The 27,838-nt window shown below is 40.6% G+C and overlaps 8 protein-coding genes across 9 annotated transcripts; 3 read left to right on the top strand and 5 right to left on the bottom strand.

Annotated features, from left to right (window-relative positions):
• Window positions 1–56: 56 nt before the first annotated feature.
• LOC6562734 lies at window positions 57–10,490 on the bottom strand. The gene is made up of 7 exons (XM_001988924.3): window positions 9,698–10,490; window positions 3,400–3,665; window positions 2,520–3,338; window positions 2,289–2,452; window positions 1,056–2,230; window positions 734–1,002; window positions 57–670 (listed from the first exon to the last, which is right to left on the bottom strand). The coding sequence occupies exons 1-7, from the start codon at window positions 10,407–10,409 to the stop codon at window positions 293–295; spliced, it is 3,783 nt and encodes a 1,260-aa protein (XP_001988960.1). The 5' UTR covers window positions 10,410–10,490; the 3' UTR covers window positions 57–292.
• Window positions 3,812–5,519, top strand: LOC6562735 (ubiquinone biosynthesis monooxygenase COQ6, mitochondrial). The gene has a single exon (XM_001988925.3). The coding sequence runs from the start codon at window positions 3,897–3,899 to the stop codon at window positions 5,325–5,327; it is 1,431 nt and encodes a 476-aa protein (XP_001988961.1). The 5' UTR covers window positions 3,812–3,896; the 3' UTR covers window positions 5,328–5,519.
• LOC116805300 (glycosyltransferase 25 family member) lies at window positions 5,710–8,026 on the bottom strand. Its single transcript, XM_032736432.2, has 2 exons — window positions 7,669–8,026; window positions 5,710–7,592 (listed from the first exon to the last, which is right to left on the bottom strand). Exons 1-2 carry the CDS (start codon window positions 7,869–7,871, stop codon window positions 5,915–5,917), a joined length of 1,881 nt encoding a protein of 626 aa, XP_032592323.1. The 5' UTR covers window positions 7,872–8,026; the 3' UTR covers window positions 5,710–5,914.
• LOC116805301 (cytochrome c oxidase assembly protein COX11, mitochondrial) lies at window positions 8,378–9,340 on the bottom strand. Its single transcript, XM_032736433.1, has one exon. It carries the CDS (start codon window positions 9,235–9,237, stop codon window positions 8,500–8,502), a length of 738 nt encoding a protein of 245 aa, XP_032592324.1. The 5' UTR covers window positions 9,238–9,340; the 3' UTR covers window positions 8,378–8,499.
• Window positions 10,491–10,584: 94 nt separating the features above from the next.
• On the top strand, window positions 10,585–13,198 carry LOC6562944 (vacuolar protein sorting-associated protein 52 homolog). Its single transcript, XM_001988926.3, has 6 exons — window positions 10,585–11,557; window positions 11,611–11,826; window positions 11,891–12,046; window positions 12,127–12,245; window positions 12,307–12,427; window positions 12,496–13,198. The coding sequence occupies exons 1-6, from the start codon at window positions 10,823–10,825 to the stop codon at window positions 13,123–13,125; spliced, it is 1,977 nt and encodes a 658-aa protein (XP_001988962.1). The 5' UTR covers window positions 10,585–10,822; the 3' UTR covers window positions 13,126–13,198.
• On the bottom strand, window positions 13,120–14,224 carry LOC6562945 (thioredoxin domain-containing protein 17). The gene is made up of 3 exons (XM_001988927.2): window positions 13,889–14,224; window positions 13,707–13,788; window positions 13,120–13,387 (listed from the first exon to the last, which is right to left on the bottom strand). Exons 1-3 carry the CDS (start codon window positions 14,037–14,039, stop codon window positions 13,234–13,236), a joined length of 387 nt encoding a protein of 128 aa, XP_001988963.1. The 5' UTR covers window positions 14,040–14,224; the 3' UTR covers window positions 13,120–13,233.
• Window positions 14,225–14,508: 284 nt separating this feature from the next.
• Window positions 14,509–15,504, top strand: LOC6562946 (mitochondrial import inner membrane translocase subunit Tim21). 2 transcript variants are annotated; one of them, XM_001988928.2, is made up of 3 exons: window positions 14,509–14,706; window positions 14,762–15,174; window positions 15,238–15,504. In XM_001988928.2, exons 1-3 carry the CDS (start codon window positions 14,574–14,576, stop codon window positions 15,421–15,423), a joined length of 732 nt encoding a protein of 243 aa, XP_001988964.1. In that variant the 5' UTR covers window positions 14,509–14,573; the 3' UTR covers window positions 15,424–15,504. The 2 variants fall into 2 exon arrangements, with proteins under 2 accessions (XP_001988964.1, XP_032591864.1); XM_032735973.2 differs by having other exon boundaries at window positions 14,546–14,703.
• On the bottom strand, window positions 15,474–16,762 carry LOC6562947. The gene has a single exon (XM_001988929.3). The coding sequence runs from the start codon at window positions 16,546–16,548 to the stop codon at window positions 15,580–15,582; it is 969 nt and encodes a 322-aa protein (XP_001988965.1). The 5' UTR covers window positions 16,549–16,762; the 3' UTR covers window positions 15,474–15,579.
• Window positions 16,763–27,838: the final 11,076 nt, after the last annotated feature.

The raw sequence follows: 27,838 nt of genomic DNA, 5'->3' as shown, positions 1-27,838 counted from the left end.
TGTGAATTCAAATACAAAATAGGCTTCATTTTTGTTTCTCTTATAGAAATGATCAGTCAATACAGAAAAGTATATATATTTAAATATATAGGTAAATGTGAACATAATGCTCTTTAACTTATAAGTGCAGTGGTCACTGCTTCGGTATGATATATAATTTTAATCTAAGAAAAAAAAGCTTATTTAGATTTTACAATTTGAATTATGGACTAAGTCCAAGAATATATTATAGAATACTTTTTGCGTTAAAATATTTTGTGTACTGTAGACGGTTTTAATTAATCCTAACCCGCTAGAAGTCATGCGGTTGAAATATTAGCTCAGTGGCCAACACATCGTAGTTACTTCTGCGCTGCCCGCTGCTCGACGTTGTGGCTGTTGTTTTGTGCCGCTCCAGCGGCAGTTCATTATCAGTATCCGTATTGCTCTCCATGGATTCAATACCCGTATCGTTCTCTCCGTTGGGTCGTCGTCGTTTCCCTTTTGTCTTGGATTGTTTATATTTTTGCCAGAACTCCGCCGGTTGCGCAAAGTCCGTGTAGTTGGGGAAGCGCATAGTCATAGCACGGCAAAATTGATTGAACTCCTGTCTCATTTCCGAACTCATCACAGTACGCAGATTCCGATGGGTTTCTTCAACATAGCGCAAACAGCGCTCCAGTTGCTTCAGCTGTAGTTGTAGACAAACCAATTATTAAAACGTGTAAGAACAAAATGTTGGACATAGTCATACCGGTTCCTCAGCCGTTTCACGTCGACGAGCGCCACGTCCGCGACCCCTGCCTGTGGCAGTAGATGTAGTAGCTGGTTGCTGAACGGCCGGCACAGCTGGCGCCAGCTCCTCAACGATCGACTCTTCCTCATTTTCATCATCGGCTTGGTCGCCGCTCTGCTGACGTTTGTTCTTCGTGTAAAAGCAGATGCGACGCATTATGAAGAGTATATCCATAACAACATCCAGAGCACCATTTGATGTAATAAATTCCTTATCCTTTGTTTTCTCTGAAAAATATGTAAATTAGATGGTAACAGAGTACTAACCCGGCTCAACTTACCAGCCAGCAACTTGAGCTGACCAAAATACATAAGCAGCGTGTGATCATCCAGCGCGGCAATAATATGATTATATAGCAAACGTCTATTTTTGCGTTTCTCTGGACCCTGCAGCGGCGACTTGAATCTCGCAGAACCCTTGAGAAACGCCTGACCATTAAAGTGGAATGGATTTTCCTTGAGGCAGTGATGAAATAAGGACTTGTCATACAACTTCTTATAGCGTATGAAGAATTCATCTGCCTCATGTGCCACCTCCGCACTGTCGTCCAGCAGTCCCGAGAGGAGTGCGATTAAGATCGGACCCCTTAGCTTTATGATACCAGCCAGGATGACATCCTTGACACAGCGATAGGCGCGAACGCGAGTTGTGGGATATTTCGAGAACAGTTTGCTGAGAATGCATTTCATATTGTTTTCCAAAATGGTGGGATATTTCTTGCCGAGATCATTGAGACCGATCAGTGTGTTATTTATGAGTTGCGGTCTATCGTTTGTCCTCAATATTTGGCCATACAACTTGGCGACTCGATTGGCCAGCTTATGATCTCGCAGTGATAGACGACCCGCAGCTACAATCATCCAGTTCACGATGCGCTCATTATCCGTATCGAAATTGGACTCGTCCATTTCATTACACTTCTGTATGTAGTCGACACAATATTCAACTATTCTGGGATCTACATGGATCGGCAGCATGACTATCAATTCTGTATAAGTTGTCAGCAGCGATGTCAGTCGTATGTGATCCTCCTGGAAATGATCTATGCACGAATATAGGGCTTCGGTGACCTGCTGCAGGAGTTGACGTTTCCAACTGTCCGCATTACTGCTGTTTCGCGGTGCTTGACTCTGAGACAACTTGTCAATTTGACCCAGAAGCAGCAATGCTGGTGAGATGAGTGCTAACCAAATGCTGCCCGTGCTTAGCGCAGAGATCAGATGATTAAAGAGCTGATTGAGCGATGCTTTGGAGAAGTTTGAAAGACAGTAACTAATCAGTTGAAGCGCTAGCACTTGGTTTGACTTCATGTTAAACGACGACAGCCCATTGAATGTTGAAATGATGGCATCCAAGTTGTTCGTTATGCGACTTGATATCAGGAGAAGCAATGTCCACGCCTCCGTTGCCATCGGTGTGCACAAATGCGATATTATCGTATTCACCAGACGTGAACTAGGAAAAATAGATAAAATTTAAGTTGTTTTTATTGAATTGCAAAAAAAAAACTCACTTTACTAAATTCTCGGTCTGCAGCAGCAGGCTCAGTCTTTGCTGCAAATAATCGCGCGGCTGCGAACCCAACAGCGTGGTCAAAATACGCCAGGGCAGCAAATCTTTTGGTTGATTGGTAAACTCCAACGGTTTAATGGCCAATAAAACATTTCGATTGAAACTCTGTGGGGGGAAAAGTGTGTTTAGAGATTAACTTAAAAGCATAAGAGCAAAATAAATGAACACTTACATGCAGTGTAATTCTCTGAAGAGCCGTATCCTCATCGTTTAGCATACAGGGCCAGATGCGACAGTAGACATCTATGAGTATGGTGCAATTGAAATATTTGTGCATGAGAGTGTCGATCGATTCAAGTGCTGACTTGCGCACCGAGGACAGTATGTCGACGGCAAGTAGCGAAGTCTCCCGCTCAAAGTCTGTGTCGTAGATAATGCGCTGGTTGATGAGTACCAGACGCTCCAGCAGAGCGATGCCCGAGCAGCGTGCCAGGCCATTGCTGGAGCTGAGGAAGCGATCATAAATCACTTGCGGCATTTTGAGCACCAACGGTTCGAGTTCTTCGTGACCCTCGAAGCTAAAGGCGTATTTCAGGATGCCCTGTTTTTCTGCATTCAGCTCCAGTTGTCGGCCATTTGGAGCAGTTTCTGTCGCCATATCTTGGTCAGTGAATTGGACGAAACTGATGATCTCGTTGAGTATACGGCTTGTTATTGGTGAACCTTGTTTAATGGCCGAAATCAGCACCTGGCTAGCCTTGCGGCGTACGGTAAAAGTCCGATCATCAAGGCAGAGGATTGTCTCTCGGATGAGGTCAACTTCTCGTTGCTTTGTGGACACATCGTGTTGAAAGATTCTCCAATTCACCTGTGTCTCATTTTGCAGAATGCAATCGATAAGCTCTAGAGACCTCAACTGGATGCCTACAGCATCATCTGCTTTGACTGATTCAACTAGAAAATCCGTGCAGGACTTATTGCATTTAGCAAAGAGCGCTGCATCATATTTGGCAGCATATCCAATGGCAATTTTCTCATCCACCGTTTTCCACTGCAAAAATTAAAATTTTATTTAAGTTTATTAGTTTTAATAGGTAATTCATTTGACTAACCTCCTTAATGGGATTCGTAATGATGCACTCGATGTAACGCTCCAACACGCTCGCCATTATATCTGGATACTTCTCCAAGAGCTTAATGAACCAATCGGAAATGTGCTCCCCACTTTTGGGCCCCATTCCCTTTGTATTTTCCGGACAGATGTGCATGCACAGGGTTTGGTTCATAAATAGAGTCAATGTTTCATGTACATCGCCATTTTGCTCGTTGGCAATCTCATGGAACAATTCAAAGCATTTGTTATGAATTTGTTGAGCATCTGTAAATAGGTTTGATATGCAAATTCAAATTATCAACTGCTAAAACTAGTCGATAACAAAGCGTGTTATCGCACCGAGGGGATAGATAGACGATAGATGGTATGCAAGTGAGTGACTCGATAACATATGCGTTGATATGAGTCGATCCCCAGAAGGGCAATACGAACGATAACAACGAATAAAACTTGTGAAATTGAAACAGAAACTTTTCAGTATATTTTGCAGCACAAATGTTGATATTATTGTGCAAAAACTCTGGCGCTGCGGCGGCCACACAAGTGCGCAGTATTACTAAACGTTTGCTGGCCACAGCAGCAGCAGACAAAACAACAACGACAACAACAAAATCTTCACCGGCTGCGGAGCACTTTGATATAATTATTGGAGGCGGTGGCTTAGTGGGAACAACGTTGGCCGCTGCACTGGCCAAGAATGCAACACTGGCGGACAAGAAAGTGCTGCTGCTGGAGGGTGCTGGACCATTTAAGGGTTTCGATGTGAATGCACCCTATCAGAATCGTGTTTCGGCCATTAATCGCAACTCCATCGAGCTCTTCAAATCGATCGATGCCTGGCAGCACATTGAGGCTGCACGCTGTAAGCCCGTGAAGCAGATGCAGGTGTGGGAATCGAACAGCGATGCACTCATCCAATTCCAGCACGATAACTTTGCCAGCGATGTGGCGTGCATCATTGAAAACGATTTAATACTGGATGCGGTCTATGCACGCGTTCGCGACTCGGCGCCCAATGTGAAGGTGTTGAATCAGGCACGTATTGAGTGCGTAGGTCTGCCGGGTGCGGCAGGTGCACCTCATTCGCAGGTGAAGCTCCAGGATGGACGCAGCTACACCTGCGAACTGCTCATCGGAGCCGATGGCGCCAACTCTGTGGTGCGGAAAGAAATGGGCGTCGATGTTTTCTCGCTGAACTACGAGCGCATGGGATTGGTGGCCACCTTGGATCTGAACACGGAGGGGGATTGCGATAATTCGGTGGCGTGGCAACGTTTCTTGCCAAGTGGTCCGATTGCCTTGTTGCCGCTCAGCGACAAGCAGAGCTCATTGGTGTGGAGCACCACAGTGCCGCATGCCAAGCAACTGTTGGCCATGGAGCCGGCACAGTTTGTGGATGCCTTAAACGAGGCCTTTTGCCGACAATATCCACGTGTGGATGTCGTGGACAAGGCACTGCAGGCGCTGAACGCATTCTTTGGCAACAGTGGCGCCCAGCATCAGCGTCAGTATCCGCCACGAGTGTGCGGTGTACAGGAACGTTCCCGTGCTACCTTCCCGTTGGGCTTCCTGCATGCCTCGTCATATGTGTGCAATGGCGCTGCTTTGGTTGGAGATGCCGCTCATCGTGTCCATCCGTTGGCCGGACAAGGTGTCAATTTGGGCTTTGGTGATGTGCGCATTCTGGTGGACACTTTGGCTACCGGCGCGTATGCTGGCTTCAAACTGGGCGACACCCAGCATCTCATCAAATATGAACGCAAATGTTTGGCCAAAAATGTGCCAATAATGGTGGGTGTTCATGGCCTGCACACGTTGTATTCCACGGAATTTAGTCCGGTTGTGCTGATGCGCAGTCTTGGCCTGCAGCTCACCCAGAATTTTCCGCCCATCAAGAACTTGTTCATGAAGAGCGCCATGGGCTAAGCTTCCTTCTGAACTTTCTACGGGGTGTATTATTTTTAAGTGTTTACAGTTTTATAGTTGTCGCTAACAAATAAAATGCAAATGTGAAAAGCAATTCAAATAAGACGGGATTTACGGGCTGTTACTTTCTGAGTTAGAAGAAAGCTGTATATATATATATAAATAAATAAACGATTTTTTTCCTTTCTCGCATTTTTTATGTCCTCTTCCACTTCTAAAAATGTATAAGTTCCTTAAACTTGCAAGTTGTGCAAAGGAAACCTTTTTTTATTATTTTTTTTGCAACTGTTTATATTAACTATACAAATATTCTGTGAAATCTCTTGGATTTTAAATTGATTAAGAAACAACTCGAATTATTAAACAAAAACAGTAATCGACATATTTGCATAGTGTTATTTATTATAATAAATACACATATGAATTATCTCGTCCGATTTTTCATTATTAGTAATTGGTAGTTGTTGATATTTATTATGCAATTAGCTTAATTGTAGCGTTAGACAAGGCACATTTGGTACAGACTTTTAAAGACTTAGTTAGTTATATTCTATGAATTTGGCATTTTGGAAATTGTTGATTAGCTTTTAGAGCTCCTGATGGGTCTTGCTGATGCTCACTTGGGGCAAAGTGTTGCCATGGCTGCTCTCGCCCAACTTAAGATCCTGCTCCAGATCGAGAATATTCATTTCGTTCTCTTTGGCAAAGATTTGCTGACGATCGCTTTTCAACTGCGCCTCACCATCGAGAGTGACAACGACTTGTTGGGAATCCTCCGTATCGGATATATAACCCGAATCTCCCGTATAGTGGATGGGATAAAGCAGCATCGGTGCAGCACTAAATGCAATGAGATTACGCGGCTCAAAAGCGTCGCTGAGATTCTTTTGCGGATGCCGATTGAACATGACAGGCAGGAATTCATCGACTGGAATGAGTTTCTCCAGCGGCTTAGCCGCCAACAGTTTCTCAGCACCTGGCAGTGTTATAACATAGCCCAGCGTCCAATAGGAGTAGCCAACATGGACGAGATTATCGGTGCCCTCGACCCACGGTTCGCTCTCATCCTTCAAACGCTTGCGTCCAAAATAGATGAGGTCATAGTCGAATTTACTGGCTTGCTGGAGCACCCTTTGCACATTCCCTTTGAAGTAGGGCTCAAAGCGTACATCGTCCTCCAGGATGAGCACTTGGCGCAGCTGACGCTGCACAATCTGCTGCCAGATACGATAATGACTGAGAAAGCAACCGATTTCACCCATTGTCATGGGTCGATGATGATACGGATCCTCATACCCGGGCAGAAAACTAATGCCCATTTCCTGGACAAGCTGTGCATTTAGCTGCTTGCCATCAACGGCTTCGAAGTGCTCCACTTCCAGACCCAACTCATTGAACAGCTGCTCCATTTTCTCGCGCCTCTCCGGACGACGCTGCAGATTGATCATAAAGATATTATCGAAATCCAATTTGGTCTTCGCCGGCAACCGCAGATGATGCTGCAAATAATTCTGCACTGGCGGCACTGCGCCCAAATCATGCACCATATTAATCCGCAAATTGACCAACTGCTGCAGATCCTGTTCGACTGTATCAGTGGTTTCCAGTGGCTGTGTTATATAGCCGAAGGGCAGCTTGTTGCAGACGTGGAGCGCCACACCGGAACTATTCGCAGACATGGCAAACACAATGATATCATCTAGGGGACCGTCGTAAATACGCACTTCTGTCTTCAACTTCTTTTGCATTTCCACAAGACGCTGACGATCAAAGGTTAGGTAACGTGCACCCGCATAGTTCATATCGACCAGGACAGCAGTGTGTACCATGGGCACTTCAAAGACACCGACCTTAACACTGTGATAGATATCCTTGTATTCCGCAGTGCGTTGATAGTAATAATCATCAGTCATGCCACACCAGAAATTCGAATAGAGACTCTCCGACAGCAGCATGGGCGCCACAATTGGTAACCGGAGCGCTGTTAAAGTTCTGAGTGCCTGTGGCTCTGTCAACAGCACATCCGCATCCAAAAAGAATACATAGTCAGCCCAGATATTGCGTGCATATTCCAGCGCCTCCTCTTTCAGGGCAATCAAATGCTTGAAACGCGAAACGGGCCAGTCATAAGCTGAGGTTTCCTTTTGATAACTCGTTGTGTCATCATTAAATGCATAGTTGATGCTATGATAAAGTTTGCCCGAGTGCTGAAGCCACTGTTTCAACAATTGAATGGTGTCATCGCTGTTGTGATCGCAGCGTAACCTGAATAGATCAACAAATTTGCAAAACACAATCTCCCAATCTTCTTTTTTTTTATTCTTTTGTACTTTCCACTCACCAGAAGGCAATGCGTTTTTTGGGATAATCGAGCTTTTCGAGATAGCTCAAGAACATTGGCAATATGTGTGCTTTGTTGCGCACGAGCAGTGTTATGAGCACCGTTGGCTCTTCATACTTTAATTCATCATCCACATCTTCTACAGCCAATGCCCAAGCGGCGCTCATGGCGCAGACTAAGAGCAATCCTCGTACTATACGCATCTCCACGTCATGCCAAAACACATTGTACACAGTTCAAATGGGTCACGTACGCACTATCGACAACTACAACAACAACGGATGCTGCTGCTGCTGCTGGACAACTGTAGAGTGTCTCTCTCCAGCCTAATCTATTTATAAACGAACGGGATTCAGCGTTCATTGAACGAGAGTCATCATATGGTTTTAATCACTTCATGCTACTTGCAAACGATAACATATCGCTTTGAAAGTGTAACAGCTGTTCCAATTGCTGTTATCGTACTCAACTGCAACAGCAAGCGCAATCGCTCTTAAACTGTTCAATTGTCATTTGCACATGCAAGTCGAAGTTATCTGTAATCGGATTCAACTGTTGCAATTGCAGTTACTCAAAACCCCCGCGGTGTGGAATAAATTGAGTCTATAAATTAGCTAAAATTGGTATCATCTACTTCCTTATCTACTAAGCCGGTTATTGGCAAACCAGTTTAAGCTAAACTATAACAAAAGCGAGACCTACAACATAATTTGCTTAAAATTGTAGATTTAATAACAGTCGCTGTTTAAAAATATAAACAACTATTTATTAGAACAAAAATAGAGTATATATATATATATCTAAATATATAGATATATATGGAGGGGATTCCTATGCCTGCTTGGCTGTGTGGGGTTTCACATAACTGGGAAAGTTAAGTTGCAGACCCTCCTTGGCCTCAAAGAACGTGTAGGAGAGGGTGATGGTGTCACACAGCTCTAACGCCGGATCTTGGGTGATTTCGGGATCAATGTAGAAGAAGACGGGCATATCGACCTCCTCATGCGGATTAAGCATTTGCTCCTCGAAGCAAAAGCATTGGATTTTATTGAAATAGGCGCCCGCCTCAAATGGTATCACATTGTAGGTGCTAATGCCAACCACTGGTTTATCCGTGGGATTCTTGGCCGTGTAGAAGGCGAGTGCCGTCTCTCCGGGTGCGACTTTAATTTCAAACTGTTGCGGCTTGAAGTTCCAGCGCATCGATGAGCCAATGTCGGCATTGAAGCGTATTTTCAGCACACGATCCTTCACCTTGACCATGTGCTCCACCTTCTCTGCATCGTGGCCCTGCGAGGTGGTGCCTCCATAACTGTATGCCTGACAAAATATGCTATAGAGTGGCACTGCGGCATAGCTAAATCCTACAATCAGCACACCACCAGCAGTTATGTAGTAAAGTGTTGACTTTGATCGTAATTTGCGGTTCGCTGCGTCGGAATCGCCTCGATTGCCGCCCAATGTTGATTTTGGGCGACATGGCTGTAGTTTTAATTGCAACTGTTGTTTGTATTTGTGCCTAAGCAGCTGCTGGCACTGCACGCGCACTTTGGCAAAGGTGCGTAGCATTTAAAACTATTTGTTTCGATTTTAAAATTATTAATTTAATCGCGTTTTCATTTAATCAACTGTTTGTATAATCTTCACCCTTGCGTAAACAGCTGTTTGCTGAACAGTGTGTACACATGCCATTTGGCACCGGCTACGTGTTAAGTGGTTACATGTGGGCGCCAAATATATTTGAATCAGATTTTAAGCGTGTATTTCTATTCCTGTTAACCAATGCAAAGACAGCTTTTTCAGCTCTCTAAAAAGTTAGATTGCAGAAAATAATTGTAAACAGTGATTTGTGATATCTTACTACTCAGATAATGGTAGACTTAATAATCATTTAAAATATCTTAAATAGTCATAAGACGTTGCAGCTTAGCTTTTCAGCTTCTTTCAAAAGGTGGCAACGCTAACACCCTTAATTTAAATTGTCCGTTCGAAAATAATTTTAAAATGTAAAAGAAAATGGAATACTTACAGGAATTTGTGTAGCCTTGTTTAAAATTCATGTAGAGTATTTTCAGGAGGCTGCGTATTATGTTGTCCCGTGGCGTTAGATGATCCTTAAAGTGCACATAGCATAACACCAGTTTCAGATCATCGAAAATGGTCAGAAACAACATCCAAATATTGTTAGAGCGTATACTCGAATTGGCGTTCATCTCCAGCAGTCGAAAGACCCGTAAGCCATGCTCAATAACATCTGCGTCAAAGACGCCAAAGCTCTTTGCGCCCGGAATGGTTAGTGTTAGCAGATAAGTGCTAAATGCATTAATGGCCAATTTCACGTTCATGTTTTCATTGATGGCTTCGGGCGCCGCTTCGATTATTTGCTGTGGCAGTGTTGCCAGACTCGTCACTGCGTAAATGTACGCCAAATAATCTTTGGGAGTAATCACGTCGATTTTGGCCCAATTATCCAAACTGATGTCGTATATGTTTGTATTATTCTCAGCATCATTGCGCAAGGATCGGATGCAAGATGCTAGTTCACGCAACACTTGCAATTGATTGTCCTGATTTCTCACATTCTGTCCGCACATAGGCAGCATCCAGAATTTGTTGGCATCACATCGGATCACCTCGGGATTGTCGTCGTCGCAGCTTAGCCAGTCCTGAACATTTGTCCACTCAACATGTTGTGCAAAGTGCAACTTAAGCTCACAGAATATCCGATTAAACTCCAACATATTTGCATATTCACTAAATTCCTTGCCTGCGCAGTTTTTGTTTACAGTTGTAGAACTGAAGCAATATTAGTTATCGAGCGTAGTAATTGTTATCGGTTTCGATAGGAGTAAGAAGCAATGCACAGCTGTTGATTGCTTAAGCGCAGTATGCAGCACACAAAATATAAAAGTTTTTATATTAATGAAAATGTTAAGAATGCACAAAGCAAATAATTTACAATTACAATCAAAAATGAAATCAAACAGTGTCAAAAGCAACAGATATATTAAACAAGTATTTCAACTGCCGCAAAATATGTAAGCTTTTTTAATTGAGAGTTTTCATGTGCCTTTTTTGGCTGTCACCACCGTACTACGCTTTATTAACATCTGGATAAACTGCATCCAATTGTGTTTCTTGATACCCATAAACAATGGACGCTCTTAAGGAAGCGTCCCTGGACAATGAGGAAGTGCGAGAGATCTTAAAGAACACTACAGATTTACGTCAATATTCGAGGCAAATCGAGAAAGAGTTCAAGGATGTGGAGAACAAGTCGATTGAGGATTATATTGCCGAATCTCAAAACATTGCCAATCTGCACAATCAGATTAACGACTGTGACGATGTCCTCGAACGCATGGAGAACATGCTTATGAGCTTTCAGAGTGTGCTCAACAACATTAGCACCGAAATAACGCAACTGCAACGTAAATCCGTATCCATGTCACTGCAACTTACTAATCGACAGTCGGTCAAAGCACAGCTGTCTCAATTTATAGAGGACATGGCTGTATCCGAAGAGATGATAAACATTATTATGGATACGCCAGTAACAGAGCGTGATTTCAGCACCCAGCTGAATGTGTTGAATCACAAGTTATCGCTGGTCAAGGAACTGAGTTTCAAGGAATCCAAATCGACGAGCGATGTGAGCGATGTACTGCATAAGTTGCGCCTCAAAGCTATGTCCAAGATACGCAGCTATCTGCTGGAGCAGATCTACAAGTTTCGCAAACCGATGACCAACTATCAGATACCACAGAATGCCATGTTGAAGCACAAGTTTTTCTTTGAGTTCATATTGTCCAATGAGCGACATGTAGCGCAGGAGATCTGCAGCGAATACATCGATACCATGGGCAAAATCTACTACAGTTACTTTAAAGTGAGCTTTCGACTTGTCTATATACCAGTTTATTGACTTTTTATTGCTTCCAGAGCTACTCCACAAGGCTGACCACTCTCAAGTTTGAGGAATCCTGCACGAAGGATGATCTAATGGGCATAGAGGACAATGCATCCAAGGGTCTGTTTGCCAAAACGACGAGCCTGAAACATAAGAGCACAATCTTCACCATTGGCAAACGGGGCGACATACTCAATCAGCAGCTGGAGGCACCCATCATTGTGCCCCATGCGCAGATGAAGAATCGCGTAAGCTTTGATTAACTTTTGGAAGACTATTGATATTTGTAATGCTTTTTAATTGCTTTTGTAGAACACAGTCGAGGCTCTGTTTCGCTCGGAGCAATATGCGCTGGTTGACAATGCTTGTCGGGAGTATTTGTTTGTTACTGAATTCTTTATGGTGCGCAGTGCACAGGCACAGGATTTGTTTAATCAGATAATGGGCAAAACATTAACATTGATGATTGTAAGTAAAGCAGAGGGATCTGAGGCATCTAGATCTATGACATCTATCTGTATAACTTATTGATTTCTTTTCTTGTTTAGAAAAATCTGGAAACATCTATACATGATTGTTTCGATACCATCGCAATGTTCCTTTGCATACACTTAATCTTTCGCTATCAGCTCATGTGCCACAAGCGCTGTGTGCCTGCGCTGGATAAGTGAGTGTTTATTAAACATAAAATACAGTTTATATATAAAATATATTTAATTTTCTTTTAGATACTGGGACTCGCTGCAGTCGGTCATTTGGCCGCGACTCGAGCATGTATTTCGCCTAAACATTCAAAGCATACACGACTGCGATCCGTCCAAGTTCAACAAGGAAATGGGTCCACATTATGTAGGTTAACTTAAGAATTCTTTTATACCACATTTGTATATATGTATGTTTATATATTTTCCTTGCAGATAACGCGTCGTTATGCTGAGTTTAGTGCTGCCATTGTGGGCATCTCGGAGCATTTTCCAAATGAACTCGTTAGTCGACTGTTGCTGGAGCTGCAAAATGAGGTGGAGTGCTTCATCTTACGCATGGCAGCCAATTTTCCCACACGTAAGGATCAGCTCATCTATCTGATCAATAACTATGATCTCGTGCTGGGCGTGCTCATGGAGCACACGCGTGACAACTCCAAAGAGGCCGAGGCATTCCGTGAACAGTTGAATGCGAGGAGCGCCGAATATGTCGAGGAGATTCTGGCGCCGCATTTTGGAGGCATTATACAGTTTGTCAAAGAGTGCGAGCAATACTTTGACAAGGATCAGCCGGATGAGTTGAGGAAGCAGGAGCGACGCAGTCTCGGCCTAGTTGCCAGCTTCTCGGCGAATTGGAAGAAATCGCTGGAGGAATTGAATCGTGAAGTGCTGCTCTCGTTCCCATCGCTGTTGACGGGCTCCCAGCTACTGCAGTTGGCATTGGGCAGTCTAGTGCAATACTATCATCGTTTCCACAAGCTGCTGACACCCAATGCGCGTGCCCAACTCACCAACATCCATGTGGTCATGGTCGAAATCAAAAAGTACAAGAGCAACTACTGAGGGACAATTTAAAACTGCTCGCTTTTTAATATGTTAAACCAACACATTCCAAAATAAAATGTAAACTATGTTATAATATTGTGGGATTGGCACACGACTCCGACTCCACTAATCCTCATCCTCGAACATCATCTCGACCAGATCCTTGCTGGAGCAGCGTTCACCATCCAGACGCTGTGGCGACTTCCAACGCAACAGAGTTGGCAAGAAAACCAAATGAGTGTTGGGGTCTTTGCGGAACGGACAGTTCAAATCTTTCCAACTGCAAATATAAACAATATGTAATCAGTCAACATTCTTTCTGCTCCCCACATAAAGATAAAAACTGAGCAAAACTGGTTTCACTTGCTTTCGGTTTTGCTTAAATTTTTATCAAGAGTAAACAGGGCGTTACTGTAGTACATATTAAAATTATATATATATATTTATGTAAAGTGGCTAGAACAATAAGGGTTTAGCTTCTATTTTATATTACACACTTGTTGAGAAACGTCTCACGCTACAAGCTTATTTAATCATAGGCACACCTCGCAGATAATAATAATATACTGTTTTACTTTTTCATACGATTACAAACTTACTAGGAGCGCTCTCCAACATCGACGTGGACAAAGTGGGAATTCTCAGCGGCCTTTTTCAGTGCATCGTGAATCACCGGCTCCGCTGAGGGCGACACAAATTCATCATATAAATAAACACGCAACTCGAATGTAATTGAAAACTGCGTGTGGTTAACCACAAGAGATAGACTTGTTTTTATTACCCTTGACACAATAGGGGCACCAACTTTGGCCATTTTCATCCTTGCCGCCGCTAAAGAGAACATGCACCTGATTGTTGCCATCACCAGTTTCGAGTTCTTCCATTTTTTTGGCGAACTCCTCGTAGCCTTTGACGTTGTGTGTGATTACCATTGTTTTGCTGTGTTCTAATTTATTAGCAACGCCGGCGAATGTTCGCTTGACGAGACGACTAACTACCGCTGGTAACGACGTGATTGCGCACTTTCTACTAACTGCTGTAAAATGATTGCCGCACTTGTTCTTATATATATCGTTTACTTTTTATGTTGTTTTTATCAAGCAAAGACGCCGACTGCGATTGTTACTATCGATAAAAATAATGTGTTGACTAGCGATATGACTAGCTGCATGACGTCACTGTTGACAAACCAAATAGCAATATGTAAAGTGCATAGCTAAAATTATAATGAATAATATATAGATTATATTAATATATATATATTAATGTAAGATATGGTAGATCAACAAGCCCCCAAATTGAAGTGAAAAATTTAATTAGTGCCCAAAATTGTTGAAGCGTCTATCGATAGCAGCCACCACTACATTACGCGCATTATGTAAACTATCGCCAAGCAGCACATCACTAGTGTCATCAAAACAGATGATGAGCTTTGTATTAATTTGCAATATTACTTGATTAAAGACATGGCCCAATCCATCTTACTACGTAGTTTAATGCTGCACAGGCGGACAGTGCTGTTGCCATCAAACGGGGGGCGTCTGCGTTGCCTGGCAGCACTTCACCTGAGCGGTCGTGTTGGGCAGCAAATGAGAAGTGGTATTAAAATCCCAATTGCAGTTGCAAGTTTTGGTAATGTTTACAACATTTTTAGGTGGTGGCAAAGCATTGCAGGAGTCACAAGGCGGCGACAGCAATGTCTCCACGGATGTGCGACCCATTGGCGAGAAGATCAAGGAGAACACAAAAACGGCCAGCTATACGGCGATTATCCTTGCTGGCCTAGGAGTGACGGGCATCATGTTCTATGCCATATTCCGTGAGCTCTTCTCCAAGGAGAGTTCGTGCAATATCTATTCAAAGGCTTTGGCTCGTGTCGTCGATGATCCGCGGGTGCAGGACGCTATTGGTGCGCCCATCAAGGGCTTTGGCGAAACATCGCGACGCGGTCGCCGTCAGCATGTGGCGCACAGCAGCTTCGATCGCCATGGAGTGCCCCACATGCGTATGCAGTTCTATGTGCAGGGATTGCGCAACAAGGCCACCGTTCAACTGGAGTCGCGAAGGGTGCGTAGAACTATAACTACAGTCAAAGTTAATTTTAACTCATTTTTATTTCTTGTTTTGCAGGATTCGAATGGGAAGCAGCAATTTCGTTATCTATTTGTGCAATTGGATCACTATCCTCGTACCACAATTATACTCGAGGATAATCGCGCCTATGATCCAAAGCCAGCTTCATCAGCGTTGTCGCCTTCTTCGGCTGATTCCCCCTTTGGCAGTTTGGCGCTCATGTCGAATAATCGCGACAAATAGAAACCAGCTGCCCAATCCTCACTTAACAAAATCCTTTTTATAATTTTTGTTATTTAATTTAATGCATACGACTGATAAATATTTTTGTTTTGGTAATTGCTCGTTTCATTCGCCAATGGAGAAGTTGTCCATCTCCAGAATGGCGCCCGATTCGTGTCAGTAGAGCTTCTTCCACGGTATTATCTCCCACGATCTGATGATGTGCCGGCCAAATAGGAAATCCTTGAGCCTGTTCATCACATAGAACGAGATGCCAAAGAACGATGCGAAATACAACCAGAATTGACCCAAACGCTCCCAAATGCTCAAATGATAACGCGCTGCCACCTGCAGCACATCCACCTCCAGGTCGATGGTTAAACCTGATTCCAGGCGTGGTGCACGGCGCTTGTAATAGGTTTCCTGCACGGCCAGCTGAAAGTAGGCAGGATTCACTTTCACCTGGCCCAGCAAGGATTCCATTTGGTATTGCGAGATGTCCGCCAAAGTGTTATTGGTGTCCAGCTGCACAGGGCGAAAATGGGTGCGATGATTGCGACCTGGAAAGGGGCAAGTGAACTCCACATATTGCTTGAGCTTCAGCTCGCCTTTAAGCTGAATGCGTCCATTTTGGAGTCCTCCTCCTGCTGCTGTCGGCAATGGCAGCTGATGGGCGAGTAAGGCTGGAGGATTTAGTTGGCACTTGTGACTCAATTGTGCCTCGAAGAAGAGCAACAAATCAAAGTGACTCAGTGGCGATGGCAGCGGCAGCAGTTCCAGCTGAAAGTGCAGACGATCTGTGACTCGATCCTCATCCAAATCGTGTGTCCAATATTTGATTGCTTCGCAGTTTTGAGTGGAATTCCCCAGTCTCGCATTGAAATTGCCAAAACTGCTGCAGGCAATCAGCGTTGCATCCTCCGTGTGACCCACAAATATATACTGATAGCTAAACTGGACCTTGGGCTGTTCGAATAAAACCCTCGATTCGGATATGCCCGAATAGGGACTCAGCAAGGAGACCAATAAAATCGGCAACATAACCGACAATGCTATAAAAATCAACACCAGCAGCGAGGCCAGCGAACACAGCGAATTCTTGTATATGATGGCCGTATTGGTCGTATGCAATGGTATGAATTTCATTTTTAACCAATATTTGCTCGCTTGTTTTGTGCACTTTAAAATTATTTTTATGCACTTGTCAAAAATTTGTGTTGTGATTGAGTCTTGGTTGCTGGGCAACGGCCGACAGGTGGCGCTCCTTCAAATACCCGGTCAATAGCTGTCAGCTTGTGTCAGGCACACGCAGAACGTTCGTCAAGTGTGGAGCAAGCAAGCAATAAGAGGAAAGCCGTTTAGTTCAAAAATGTGTATTAACCAGTTTGATGCAATAAACTATGCCAAAATATTTTGGTAGCAAATTGGTTGGCTTTCGCTACTTGTGCTGCTTCTTCGCGTGCGCTTTCAACACTCTCTTAAAGTAAGCGCATTAAATTTTAAAGCTGCAACTTCCGATTTTTATGCGTTGCACATTAAAGCGCCTTAAAAAAAAAAAAACAAAAAAACAGCCCAAAACCAGTTGCTGATTTTAATTATGCGCAAATGTTGGTCAAGTTATGCGTTCCAATTTTTTTTTTATTATTTTTTCGCTCACTTTTCTCTTTTTTTCTGTTGGGCTGCTATAATTATGTGCAATCAATACTTTTGCTGTATCGGCTTATGCTTAAGCTCGTATAGATATATGTATATAGACGGCCGGAACAGGAGGATCAATTGAAGAGGACAGCAGACAACAGCTCAGTAATCAGTTAAATTGCTGCTAATAAAGCAATCTGCTTTTAACTGATTTTTAAGACGGATGCTTGCAGCGAGTTTTTTTTTCTCTTATTTTGTGCTTTTAGCTGCTATTGATTTCAGTTCAAGGGGAAACCTTTCTAAAAAGGTAACCATAAAAACTCTGTCTTATTAATATTAATATTACTATTCTGCATTAGTTGCTATAACGGCTTCATTTCCAATATGTCCTTTTGTCATTCATTTGTCAACTTCTTGAATAACTTTTATGTTACTTTGTGCTTTTTTACTTACTTCCTTTTTATTTTGTCGTGATGTGTCAGTTAATTTGGACATATATAAATATATATATATATATATGTGATGTGTTTGTCTTTGCCTTTGACTTTTGGTAGAGCTGATGGACATAGTCATGTCAAAAACTAAAGAAAAAGCAGTTAAGAAATATTTGATGCATAAATAAATAAATAAATAAATAAACCACATTTGACAGTTACTGCTGTGAGTTTGACAGTTAGACAGTCGACAGTCGACAGTCGACAGTCGACGGCGTTTCCAGCTGTGTGTCTCAGCACAAAATACCTGCAAAACATGTATGAATTTCGCTGATTGATTCAATGTAACGCTAACCACTCTGATTCAGTTTCCAGCTAAAAAAAAATACAAAAACAAAAATAAAAAGCACTGCACTATGGACAGAATGTCAATTTCCTGATATTAATTCTACATTTGAAGCTGTAGATTTGAAATTTTTCAGTAACAATTGAATCACATGAATATTAATCATTTAGTTTACTTTTACTTTGTTTAACGTTTTCCTTAATAACATTGTTTTACTGCACTTCACGCTTCATTTATGTTTTAGATATGAAATTAACTCCAATCCGTAAAAATACAATATATATATATATATACTTTTTATTCTCTCTTGATTTAAAAAAACATACAATTTCAAAATACTGCATAGCAAAAAATATGTTAAAATTCAAAGCCAACTTGCACTCGACGAAAAATGCTGCTCTGAATTCAAGCACAAAGGGGCTAAGCAGAAAAATGTTTTATATTTTTTGTATTGTTTTTGTTACTGAGCAAAGAAGCTGAGCCAAAGAAAATCAATAATTTTGTTGTACAAATGCTTTCCGCACGGGCTTTTTTATTTTTATCTATGTGCAGCACCACTTAAGAGAAAAGGGGAGTCGTCCATACAAAATGGCGAGCAAACATACACACACACACACAAAGACACACACATACACACACACAGACACGCAGAGACACACATTTAAAATGCGAGGCACGCTGCGAGGACAACGCCAGCTCTGTGCCCATATATCCTTTTTCAAACGCAACGGAAAATACAAAAAAAAAAAATCAGCTTTCACTGGCAACGCGAACGTGACGCCGTTTGCCGCAAAGGAGCTGTTGAAGTGGCAAATTTGCACCGGAACGGGTGGAGTGGTGGGTGGGGCTGGGTAGCGCAGTCAGAGAGGCAGCTTATCAGTGTGTCTGTGTGTGTGTGAGTGTGTGTGTGTACAGGTGCTGTGCTCTCTCTCTGTGTGTGTTTGTGTGCTTGTGCAAAAAGTAGCAGTTTATTAGGCGCACCAAATTAACATAGGACTTCTAATGTCCTTAGACACCCACACTCAACACGCCCCCACCCCGCGAAATCCCCTTCGTTTTGGAAAATTTTCATTAGCCTGCACTCAGCCAAAAAAGGTGTAGTAAACTAAAAATAAGCTCATCGAAAATTAGGCTTGGTTTTGCTTTGTCAACATTTTTTTATATTCATGAATTTATTTTAAATATGTAAAACGAGAACTTTTCAAAAACTGAACTTCTAAAAAATGCCATGTATATCTAAAATAGTAGATACTTAGTAAGGGTAAGTTGGCTGGGGTCATTAGAGAGATTCTTCACCATGGAATCAAAGCGAATTCGATTGCGGTTCGCGTTCCGCCTGTGGTTCTGAGTTTGAATCGGTTAATGGTTCCGGCTCCGCTTTGATTCCCTGTCAGCAAATTAGGGGATTGTCCAATTTCGGTTTAGATTTTGAAATTCATTCGACTAACGGTTCCGGTTCCGATTTGAATCACTGTCAGCGAGTTGGGGAGTGTCGAATTTCACCTTCGATTCCGAATTTCATTTGTTTATCTTAAGTTAACTGTTCAAAACCCTTTCCAATTTATAAATTTATGAATTCTTCACAGAATGAAAAACATTTATATGAATTAACGAAAACTTCGAAAGTATTTCAAAGGTGCATATTTATATATATATTTAAATATTTTCATTAAATCATAACAAGATTTGCTCTAAAAACAGAAAATTTTTAAGCAAAAAATTCTATTTAGAATTAGTAAAATATGATTCACATTAATTTGTAAACACGTTTAACACTCCTTGATTTATTTTATTTTTAGAATATTAAGGGATTTTCATAGTCGCTTTTTTCCTGGTGCAGCTTTCTAAAAATTACAACGCCTGCGCGAATTTATTTGATTTTCTTTTTTTGGTGTTCAGTGAGGCACCCTTCTCTCTTTCTCGACTGGATGCTGGAATAAAATGAGGGGAAGTCCTGTGTGTCCATTGTTGCGGATTGCTCTCCACTTGCTGCTCTCCTTTCTCATTTTATTTTTCTATGGTCTTTTTTGCACTTTTACTTGGTGGCAGCCCCAAAGGAAATCAAAGAAAAACGTATGGTTAACGTTTGGCGAGTTGCTTTAATATTTATATAAAGTTCATGTCGGGTATATGCAACATATAAATGTGTATATATATACATATATATATATATATATATTCCCCTTACGGCACTCAAGGCGCCAAAGTGTTACAACACTCACAATCATACAAATGAGAGAGTGGTCGATGGGTTGGGTGAGGCTGGTGTGTGAGGGTGGCCTGTGTGTGTGTGTGCGCACACACTCATACATACAAGAGGAGCAGACTCTAGTGTTACATTTATATTATATGTATGTATATATGTATGTATATGTATATACATATTTGACAATCAGGCCGCAAGCATATGTTACCCGATAATTTGCCGAAAGTTTTAATGAAAGACATGGGACTCATTTCTCGTGCTGTCTCCACTGTGTGCTGCTGTCTCTCTCTCGCACACTCTCTCACACCCTGTGGGTGTTTGTGTGTCTGCAGCTTTTGTCGCCATTTTGTGTGTGTGTGTGTGTTGAAGCAAATTTTGATGAGCTCGAGAAAAGTTACGACTGTTATTTCTGTGTGTGTGTGTCTCTGTTGAGGGTTGCGTTGTGTATAATTTTCATTTTTCATTTTATAAATGACAATTGCTTCTCTTCTCCCCCTTTCCATATATCTCTCTCTCTCTTTTTGTCTCTCTCTCTGTCTCTCTCACACACTCTTTGTCATTGTGTTTGTTGAGTGAGTTGAGTTTTAAGCGCTGCAGGCAACTGTAATCACGCCATATCTGTTGAAAGTTTATTATAATGTCCTTGCCAACGTTGAACCAAAAAATTCTTATGAACCTTAATAAGTTATTTTGAACAATATGTTGCCAAGATGTCCTTAAGTCCCAATATGAAGTCAACTCAACTTTTGCAACTTAGTTTCTACTCTTGTTTTTCAGCTTTTAAGTTTTAGTTTAGTTTCCCGGAAGCGGCCAACTTCGCCGAAGATGGTGTAGAAAAAGAGTTTTGGATTAGGCTAGTGTTCCTCCTTAGAATGGAGCTGCGACTAGGATCTTGAGATTGAAGTTGTATGCGCTTTTAACATTTTTAAATTTTAGTTCTCCACAACACAGAGGAATTTTAAGCAGAATAATATTTTTCAGATTAGAGTTAGTATAATTGTTTTGTATCTTTTTAAATAGGTGTAAAATTAAATTGTAGTTGATTTGTAGTTTTTGTGTAAAGTGTCAGTCAAACTGAATGAATTCCCATTTACAAAAAAAAGTAAATATTTTTTTATGCAACACAATTTTTAGTTGAAGAACTAAGCCAACTGTCGCATCCATAAATAATTGACGCATCGCAAACACTTTCAACATTTTCAATGCATATCAAATGCGATAAAATGGAAAATAAAATGAAAATACTAACCAATGACAACTGGCAGTCGGAAAAGCGCTATGAAAAATCTGCTCAGTTGGCAGACAACTCACACAAAAATAAAAGTCGCAAAAAATAGTCAAAACAAAAACAAAAACAAACACAAAATAGCGGACAAAGCGCCAAATGCATCCCGCTGGGCAGAGACGACAACTGTTCCGTGTTTTTTGTTGCAAGTGGGATGAGCGGAAAGGGAGTAGGGGAGGCTGGTGAGGTAGGGGATTGGTGGCAGCTCTGGACAGCAGTGTCATGCTAAACACAAATACAAATGCATTTGCAAGTGCAGCTTCAATTTTTGCATACCCTTGCTGGGAGTATTACGATTTGCAGGTGAAGTGTGAAAGCAGAAAACTTCAACTTAGTAAAGTATATATATATATATATTTGCTTGATCAGCATTGATAGTCGTCTATATATAGTCATGTTCGGCTGTCCATCTAACTGCTTCCTTGCGAATTATTCCCTCAGCTGAAATGTGTTCATCTTTTCGCTACAGTTATTATATATACGGAAGTCGATTGGATCGGTTCACTATATCATATGGCTGCCATAGGCACAATCAGTCCAAGGTTGAGCTCTTGTATGGCCAAAAAATGATCAAAATCGGACAACTATATCATATGTCTCCAATAGGCACTATCGGACGAAGTTCGAAGGTTGATTCTTAGATGTAAGCAGCTTGACTCCGGCCTGGAATGGAATGTAATCTTCGGCATGCCTTATTTTCTTGCTGGGAGTATTATAATTTGGTAGTGAAGCATACAATACATCTTTGATTCCATTAACTAAGAATATATATCCTTGATCAGCGTTAACATGGCCAACTTGTCTATAAACCGACCGAGTTAAAGTCTTATAACTTGCCCAATATACCCGCAAAGACTCTCAGCATTATATATAATATATATGCTCCCATTTGCTTCCAGATCTGAAGAGTATATAGTCTTTGTTGTGACTGTAATAGTTGTGCTCTGTTGATTTTCTGTGCATTGCTCTCTTTTTCTCTCCCGTTGGTAATAAGCGCAAAACTTTGACAACTTTGTTATCCACATTTGTTAGACATTTGTTTCTACTCTTTTATTTCATGTTTTTATACTATTTTGTTGTGTTTTTTTCCGCGCCTCCCTCTGCGCACACACACCTGTTAAAGTTTGATGGGGCGGAGGGGAGGGGGTTGTGACAGCAACCTCCGTTTGCAGCTCTACTTCCGCATCCGTATCCGCTTTCGCGAATACGCTTTGAAAACGGCTCACACGGGAGCAGCTGGAGCGGCTGTAGAAGCAGAAACGCTTCTAGCCAAAATGATAAAAGTGGAGACAACTGAAATAGCTGCTGTCTCTGGCCGGAAAGGAATTAGAAAAACAACTGTTTGTTTGTTGTCGCTGTTGTTGTTGCTGTTGTTGTCGCTGTTGTTGTTGCTGTTGTCGCTGTTGTTGTTGCTGTTGTTGCCTTTTAAACATGTGCTTGTAATTTGCGGTTTTTGGTTTCCACCTCTTTTTTTTTCGTGTAATACTTTTCTCACCTTTTGTAACAGACTTCGGTATACTTGCCACCAAATGTTACCAAAATTGAAGAATTTTTTTTTGTGTGTTTCTCGTTAAACTGCAATTAATGTTTTTAGGCAATTATTAAACGGTATTCATTTGGGATGCGAGTGCGGCAAGTATTGCATGCAACCTGCGGTTTCCATATAAGGATGTCCGAGGGAAAATAATTCAATAATGGGCGTTGCGACCTCAATTAGTGGCATTTAGGGTATATCGTGGAGAGACAGGAGCAGGCCAGTGGCAGGGGCATATCAATCGGATGAGCAAAACTAATAGTAATATTTGTATTGAGAAAATAATAAGCAGAGCCATCGACTCATAACAAAGAACCTCAATATTAAGGAATACAGCAACAAATTATGCAGTTCATAAAATTCATTTGAGACTCAGCAGCAATGGAAACGATATTTATCGATCAAAATCGATAAATGGATTTCATAATTCTATTGTGAAGCTCTCGAAAATATATTCCTGAAACGGTTTCAGTCTTGATTTATTTAATTTAAATATTTTAATGATTAGCTTTGATGGCTTCCACTGCGTGGCATTTGCCCGCCTATAATCACCTCACAGCTTGCCTCATCTTCATAATTTTAATTGCAATATTATCGAGAAACACGCTTTTGTGGCAGACAATGCGTTAGCCAATCGTAAAATCTAATCAATGAATACTAATAATAATAGCAATAATAACTGTCATAAAAGCGCCAAGTGTGGAAAACATTAAGAGCGTTAAGAAAAAATAAATAAAACAAGAAAAACTCTTTGCCGCAATTTGTTGAACGAGGAAAATAATAAAGAAAAGATAAGATGGAAAATGTTGCGCCTCGCTGATCGCAAGACACTTAAAACAGTTGGCGATCGGCATTAAACGCATTAAACTAAGAAATTTGTTCAAGTGGAGGAGAGATTAGAGACGGGCAATGTGTGAAGAAAAGTATCAAATAACTCAAATACTCCAAGAGTAGACCGTAAAAACAAAACAAAACCAAATAATAAAAAATCATAAACTGAAACATATAATTTGTTTTTTTTTTTTTATACATGTTTCGTTTCATATTTTTTAAGTGGCATTCTTTGTGCAGATGAAAGACTCGCCATACAAATGAGCTGTTAAAATAAAAAAGCCGGCATGTGTCCTTAGGCCGAAACGCAATGAAAACGGCATTCTTTGTGGTATCCAAAAGAATGTCAGTTGCTCCCCATTCCGCAATGCCCCCTCCTCCACCGCGGTCCAAGTGTTGGCAACTCACGCTGTGCGAGCGAAGCCACAAACTATAAGCTGCAGGATATGCTTGCAACACAGCGATCTATCTGTAAGTGCCACACATCAAAATCTTCAAAGCACATATAAATATGTTAGCCATCAACAGAGAGACTAAAGCTATCGACTTGTGTAACGAATATTAAATACGCTTACGTCTCAAGAAAGTGGTAGATATATATAAGATATAAAAGGTTAACTCAAACATAAATTTTATTTATTTGCTGTAGAGTTTTGTCTTTTAATTTATTTATCTATTATCAGTTCACAAACTATACAAGCCTTTAAAATATATACAATTTACAAAACGTATACTACAACTATTACATATTTGAATTAAAATTTAAAATCTAAAAAATAAGATATCTTCATCTTAAGATATTTATGTAATTTTAATATTAATGTTTCAAGTTTTATACAATTGAAATATTTTTAATCATTTTCATAAGCTACGAAATTTTAAATATATTATATTTATGTTTATATATTATCTAAAATTTATTTAGTTTTATTTTTTATTTGAATTTTGTATTTTCATTTTATGCATATTTGAACATTTTACAATTAATTTATTTATATTTTTATGTTTATATATTATCTAAAATTTATTTAGTTTTATTTTTATCACTTACGTATCTTAAGCTGTGCTTTTATTTTAATTTTCTAATTTCATATAATGCATATTTGAACATTTTACAAGCTGCCTCTAAAAATAACATTAGCCGCTTTCAGTTAGGGTATGCGAAGAGTAATAATTATGTTCAATGCGCGGCTCATTAGCATTTATAGGCGCCGAAATATTTATGATTTTATGCGCTGTCAAAAACTGTCTTCAATTTAATTTTGAACAGCGGAACCGCTAGACACAAAAGCTAACGGCTTCAACTACCCGTTTCGGCTGCCCGCCGCCAACTCCAACTTGTCTGGGCCAATTAGCTGGAGGAGGGAGGGAAGCATATGCGTCATGTGCTCCTCAAACTGCAATTGTTGCCATTTCTCCCTCTCTCTCTCTCTCGCTCTCTCTCTCCCTCTCTCTCTCTTTCTATGATAATTTCATGCTAATTGCAGGCACACCAGCTCGACTTAGCTGGGGCAGGGGTAGCTGAGTGGGAGCCTTTTTGGGGTTTGGGGTTTGCGGCTATGAATGATGGTCGCTACGTGTCGTGCCTGATCAATATGCGACGTAATCTGTGTAATCAGTTGTGCCCCGATTCAAACTGTGTGCACAGGTATGCCTCGATGCGAAAGGTAAATTGAGCTGAGCGTGGGGAAAGGGTTTACTTTTGGGGCTGCCTCTGTTTATAACGGTGTTATGTCGTTAATGTGCAATTGGCATGTTGGCAACACGACGCCATTATAAACACACACACACACAGAAACACACACACACACACACACACACATGCTCAGTGAAAAGCAGCTGGCTGAAATTGAGTCTGTTAAATTGTTAATGAGACAATCTCCTTAAGCCAATCGACAAGATATTGTAAGGCACTGGAAACTACTTACCGTAGAAGATAACTGGCAACATACATTTCAACTGAGTAATTCAGGAACATAATTCAATCCTTTGTTTAATAACAATATTTCTTACAGTGTACAACTGAATACAAAGCTCTAGTTGGAGTAGTTCGACTAAAAGATACCCAGAACATGAATATTCAAACCAACACTCTGCTTACACTCATATTATCGGATCAGGCAAACTTATTCTTCACTTTTATGACAAAAAGTTGTATTCGATATTAATAAAATGTTCTACAATATTATTGAATATATGTCTTGGTTGTATAATGTATATTAACTTACAATTGTTTCTTTTATTGCAGTCGGGAAAAACTTGATTTGGGAATTGCATACGAGAATTATTGCCAACTATATTCCAAGTTTAGAGTCTCTAATTATTATAGTCTCTTAAATCGGTTTGCTTACACTTTATGATTTCGAAAATACTTTCTTCTGATTCTATCTGTTTCCATTATTTTAACCTTTCCGTCGATATATAAATATGTATTCAATATTTCCGATATATCTTTATTTTTTATTCATAATTTATTTATACTCTTTCCTCAACAACATCTTCGCCTAATAATAGCAATCAACATGATTCTAGTTTAATTAATTAAACAATTGTGTTTCTCCAAAACTTTTCGTTGTTTAATTATCTTAATATTCACTCGCTTCCTGAATTTCCTAAATCAACAACCTGGCACAAAAGGTTTTATATGCAACGCCCCTCAACCCTCAATCCTCACACTATCCACAAGCTCGAGTAAAATTCCCACCCACACTACACCAAAGGAACAAATCCACATCGCAATTGATATCTGGTTGGACATATCAATTTACCACACTTACAAAAACCAGACATTAATTTTATGTCTATATGTGATTAATATACATGTGTGTACATCAATTCCAACCCTCGGAATGATGCGTCCACCACCCCTAAGGCTGCCACATATGTGGAATGGCATTTGCCCTGTGTCCGGAAATCCCAGTGGAAATAAGATGACAAATTTCAATGATTGCCGTAACAAGTGCCAATTTTATGGCCACAAAAATCATCTAAAGCTAATCAAGCGCTAACCAAACCAACCCTCAAATTGGATGACTAGAAATGTCTATATTTGCTTTTCCTCACATTATTTTCATCATATTTTCTCATCGTTGTGGGAAAAAAAGGTTCACACACACAGTGAAAAGAACAAATTTGCCAAATTTTCAGAAAACAAATTAATTTGCACTCAAGTGCAGGTAGCCAAAAAAAAAAAAAAAATAACAATCCCAAAACTCAACCCCAACCCCTAAACCGTAAAGTTGTAAAAAGTTCAACCCTGCACCCGCATGAAAGTTTGGTCTTTTTATTTAATGCATACAAATATATATATATATATATTTTTGCTACCCCTTGTCGAAGCCAAATTAGGCATAATTACATTTTAATCATCTTTATTGCTCTTTTACAAGTTTACTGTTATGTACAAGTTTGGCTTTCTGCATTATATACTCACTCACTTACTTACTTACTGGCCAACAATAATTAGGGGTTGGATATGCGGTTGGGCTTTTTATAGACAGGCAGACATTTTTCGGTCAAAACGGTAGCAACCACAACATTTCATAAACTTTTCTTTTCTTCTTCCTTTCCCTTTCTCTCTCTCTCACTCTCACTCTCTCCAACTCTCTCTCTCTCTTTCTCTTTCTCTTGCTCGGTGTGTGCGCTTCATCAATTGCTAATGAGTGAGGAGCGGAGCGGGTCGACAGCGGGCTAAAGCGACCAAAAACCAGCTGTTGTCATTTACTTACTTTTGGGTTATTTTCGGCAGCAAGCAGAAGGACTCTCCTTACTTGTCTTCATTGTCTCTTTGAACTCGTTTGAACTGTTTAACCCACTTGAGTCACATTTCATTCAATTTGTAATTGATACCAAGCAAGTGGAGAAAATTCTTCAAGCATACTTTTTGAACACGTATTAAAAAATTATAGATAAACAGTTTTTACTCAAATATATTTTTATTATAGTCATTAAATATTCTTTTTTAGTTGTTATTTGTGCTATATTATTTTGCTACAAATACTACTCTACACAATTCCATTGGGTTACACATTTTTCACTGACATAACTTTGCTTAAAGCGGAAATGATTTTCATAGTTTAATCTGTGGTTTTAAAAGTATATTTAAAAATTAATAGCTCTTTAATCATGGCTTATACTCTAGAATAACACTACATATCAATTT

The sequence above is a fragment of the Drosophila grimshawi genome, unplaced genomic scaffold, assembly GCF_018153295.1.
Source record: "Drosophila grimshawi isolate 15287-2541.00 unplaced genomic scaffold, ASM1815329v1 contig_1377, whole genome shotgun sequence".
In the NCBI taxonomy this organism is placed as follows: Eukaryota; Metazoa; Arthropoda; class Insecta; order Diptera; family Drosophilidae; genus Drosophila; species Drosophila grimshawi.
The sequence above is the reverse complement of the archived record's forward strand: the minus strand, read 5'-3'. Positions and strand labels throughout refer to the sequence as shown.

Bases quoted from the DNA above. Each gene is read 5' to 3' on its own strand.
- LOC6562734 (XM_001988924.3), bottom strand. From the start codon at position 10,409: ATGTTGGAGTTTAATCGGATATTCTGTGAGCTTAAGTTGCACTTTGCA. The intron at 2,231-2,288 runs GTGAGTTTTTTT...TATTTTTCCTAG, and splicing joins CAGACCGAGAATTTAGTAAA to TTCACGTCTGGTGAATACGA. The intron at 671-733 runs GTATGACTATGT...CTACAACTACAG, and splicing joins GTGAAACGGCTGAGGAACCG to CTGAAGCAACTGGAGCGCTG.
- LOC116805301 (XM_032736433.1), bottom strand. From the start codon at position 9,237: ATGCTACGCACCTTTGCCAAAGTGCGCGTGCAGTGCCAGCAGCTGCTT.
- LOC6562946 (XM_001988928.2), top strand. From the start codon at position 14,574: ATGGCCCAATCCATCTTACTACGTAGTTTAATGCTGCACAGGCGGACA. The intron at 14,707-14,761 runs GTATTAAAATCC...CAACATTTTTAG, and splicing joins TGGGCAGCAAATGAGAAGTG to GTGGTGGCAAAGCATTGCAG. The intron at 15,175-15,237 runs GTGCGTAGAACT...CTTGTTTTGCAG, and splicing joins TTCAACTGGAGTCGCGAAGG to GATTCGAATGGGAAGCAGCA.
- LOC6562735 (XM_001988925.3), top strand. From the start codon at position 3,897: ATGTTGATATTATTGTGCAAAAACTCTGGCGCTGCGGCGGCCACACAA.
- LOC6562945 (XM_001988927.2), bottom strand. From the start codon at position 14,039: ATGGTAATCACACACAACGTCAAAGGCTACGAGGAGTTCGCCAAAAAA. The intron at 13,789-13,888 runs GTAATAAAAACA...TGTCGCCCTCAG, and splicing joins GTGCCCCTATTGTGTCAAGG to CGGAGCCGGTGATTCACGAT. The intron at 13,388-13,706 runs GTAAGTTTGTAA...TTATATTTGCAG, and splicing joins GATGTTGGAGAGCGCTCCTA to TTGGAAAGATTTGAACTGTC.
- LOC116805300 (XM_032736432.2), bottom strand. From the start codon at position 7,871: ATGCGTATAGTACGAGGATTGCTCTTAGTCTGCGCCATGAGCGCCGCT. The intron at 7,593-7,668 runs GTGAGTGGAAAG...TGATCTATTCAG, and splicing joins AAAAAACGCATTGCCTTCTG to GTTACGCTGCGATCACAACA.
- LOC6562944 (XM_001988926.3), top strand. From the start codon at position 10,823: ATGGACGCTCTTAAGGAAGCGTCCCTGGACAATGAGGAAGTGCGAGAG. The intron at 12,047-12,126 runs GTAAGTAAAGCA...TTTCTTGTTTAG, and splicing joins AAACATTAACATTGATGATT to AAAAATCTGGAAACATCTAT. The intron at 12,246-12,306 runs GTGAGTGTTTAT...ATTTTCTTTTAG, and splicing joins TGTGTGCCTGCGCTGGATAA to ATACTGGGACTCGCTGCAGT.
- LOC6562947 (XM_001988929.3), bottom strand. From the start codon at position 16,548: ATGAAATTCATACCATTGCATACGACCAATACGGCCATCATATACAAG.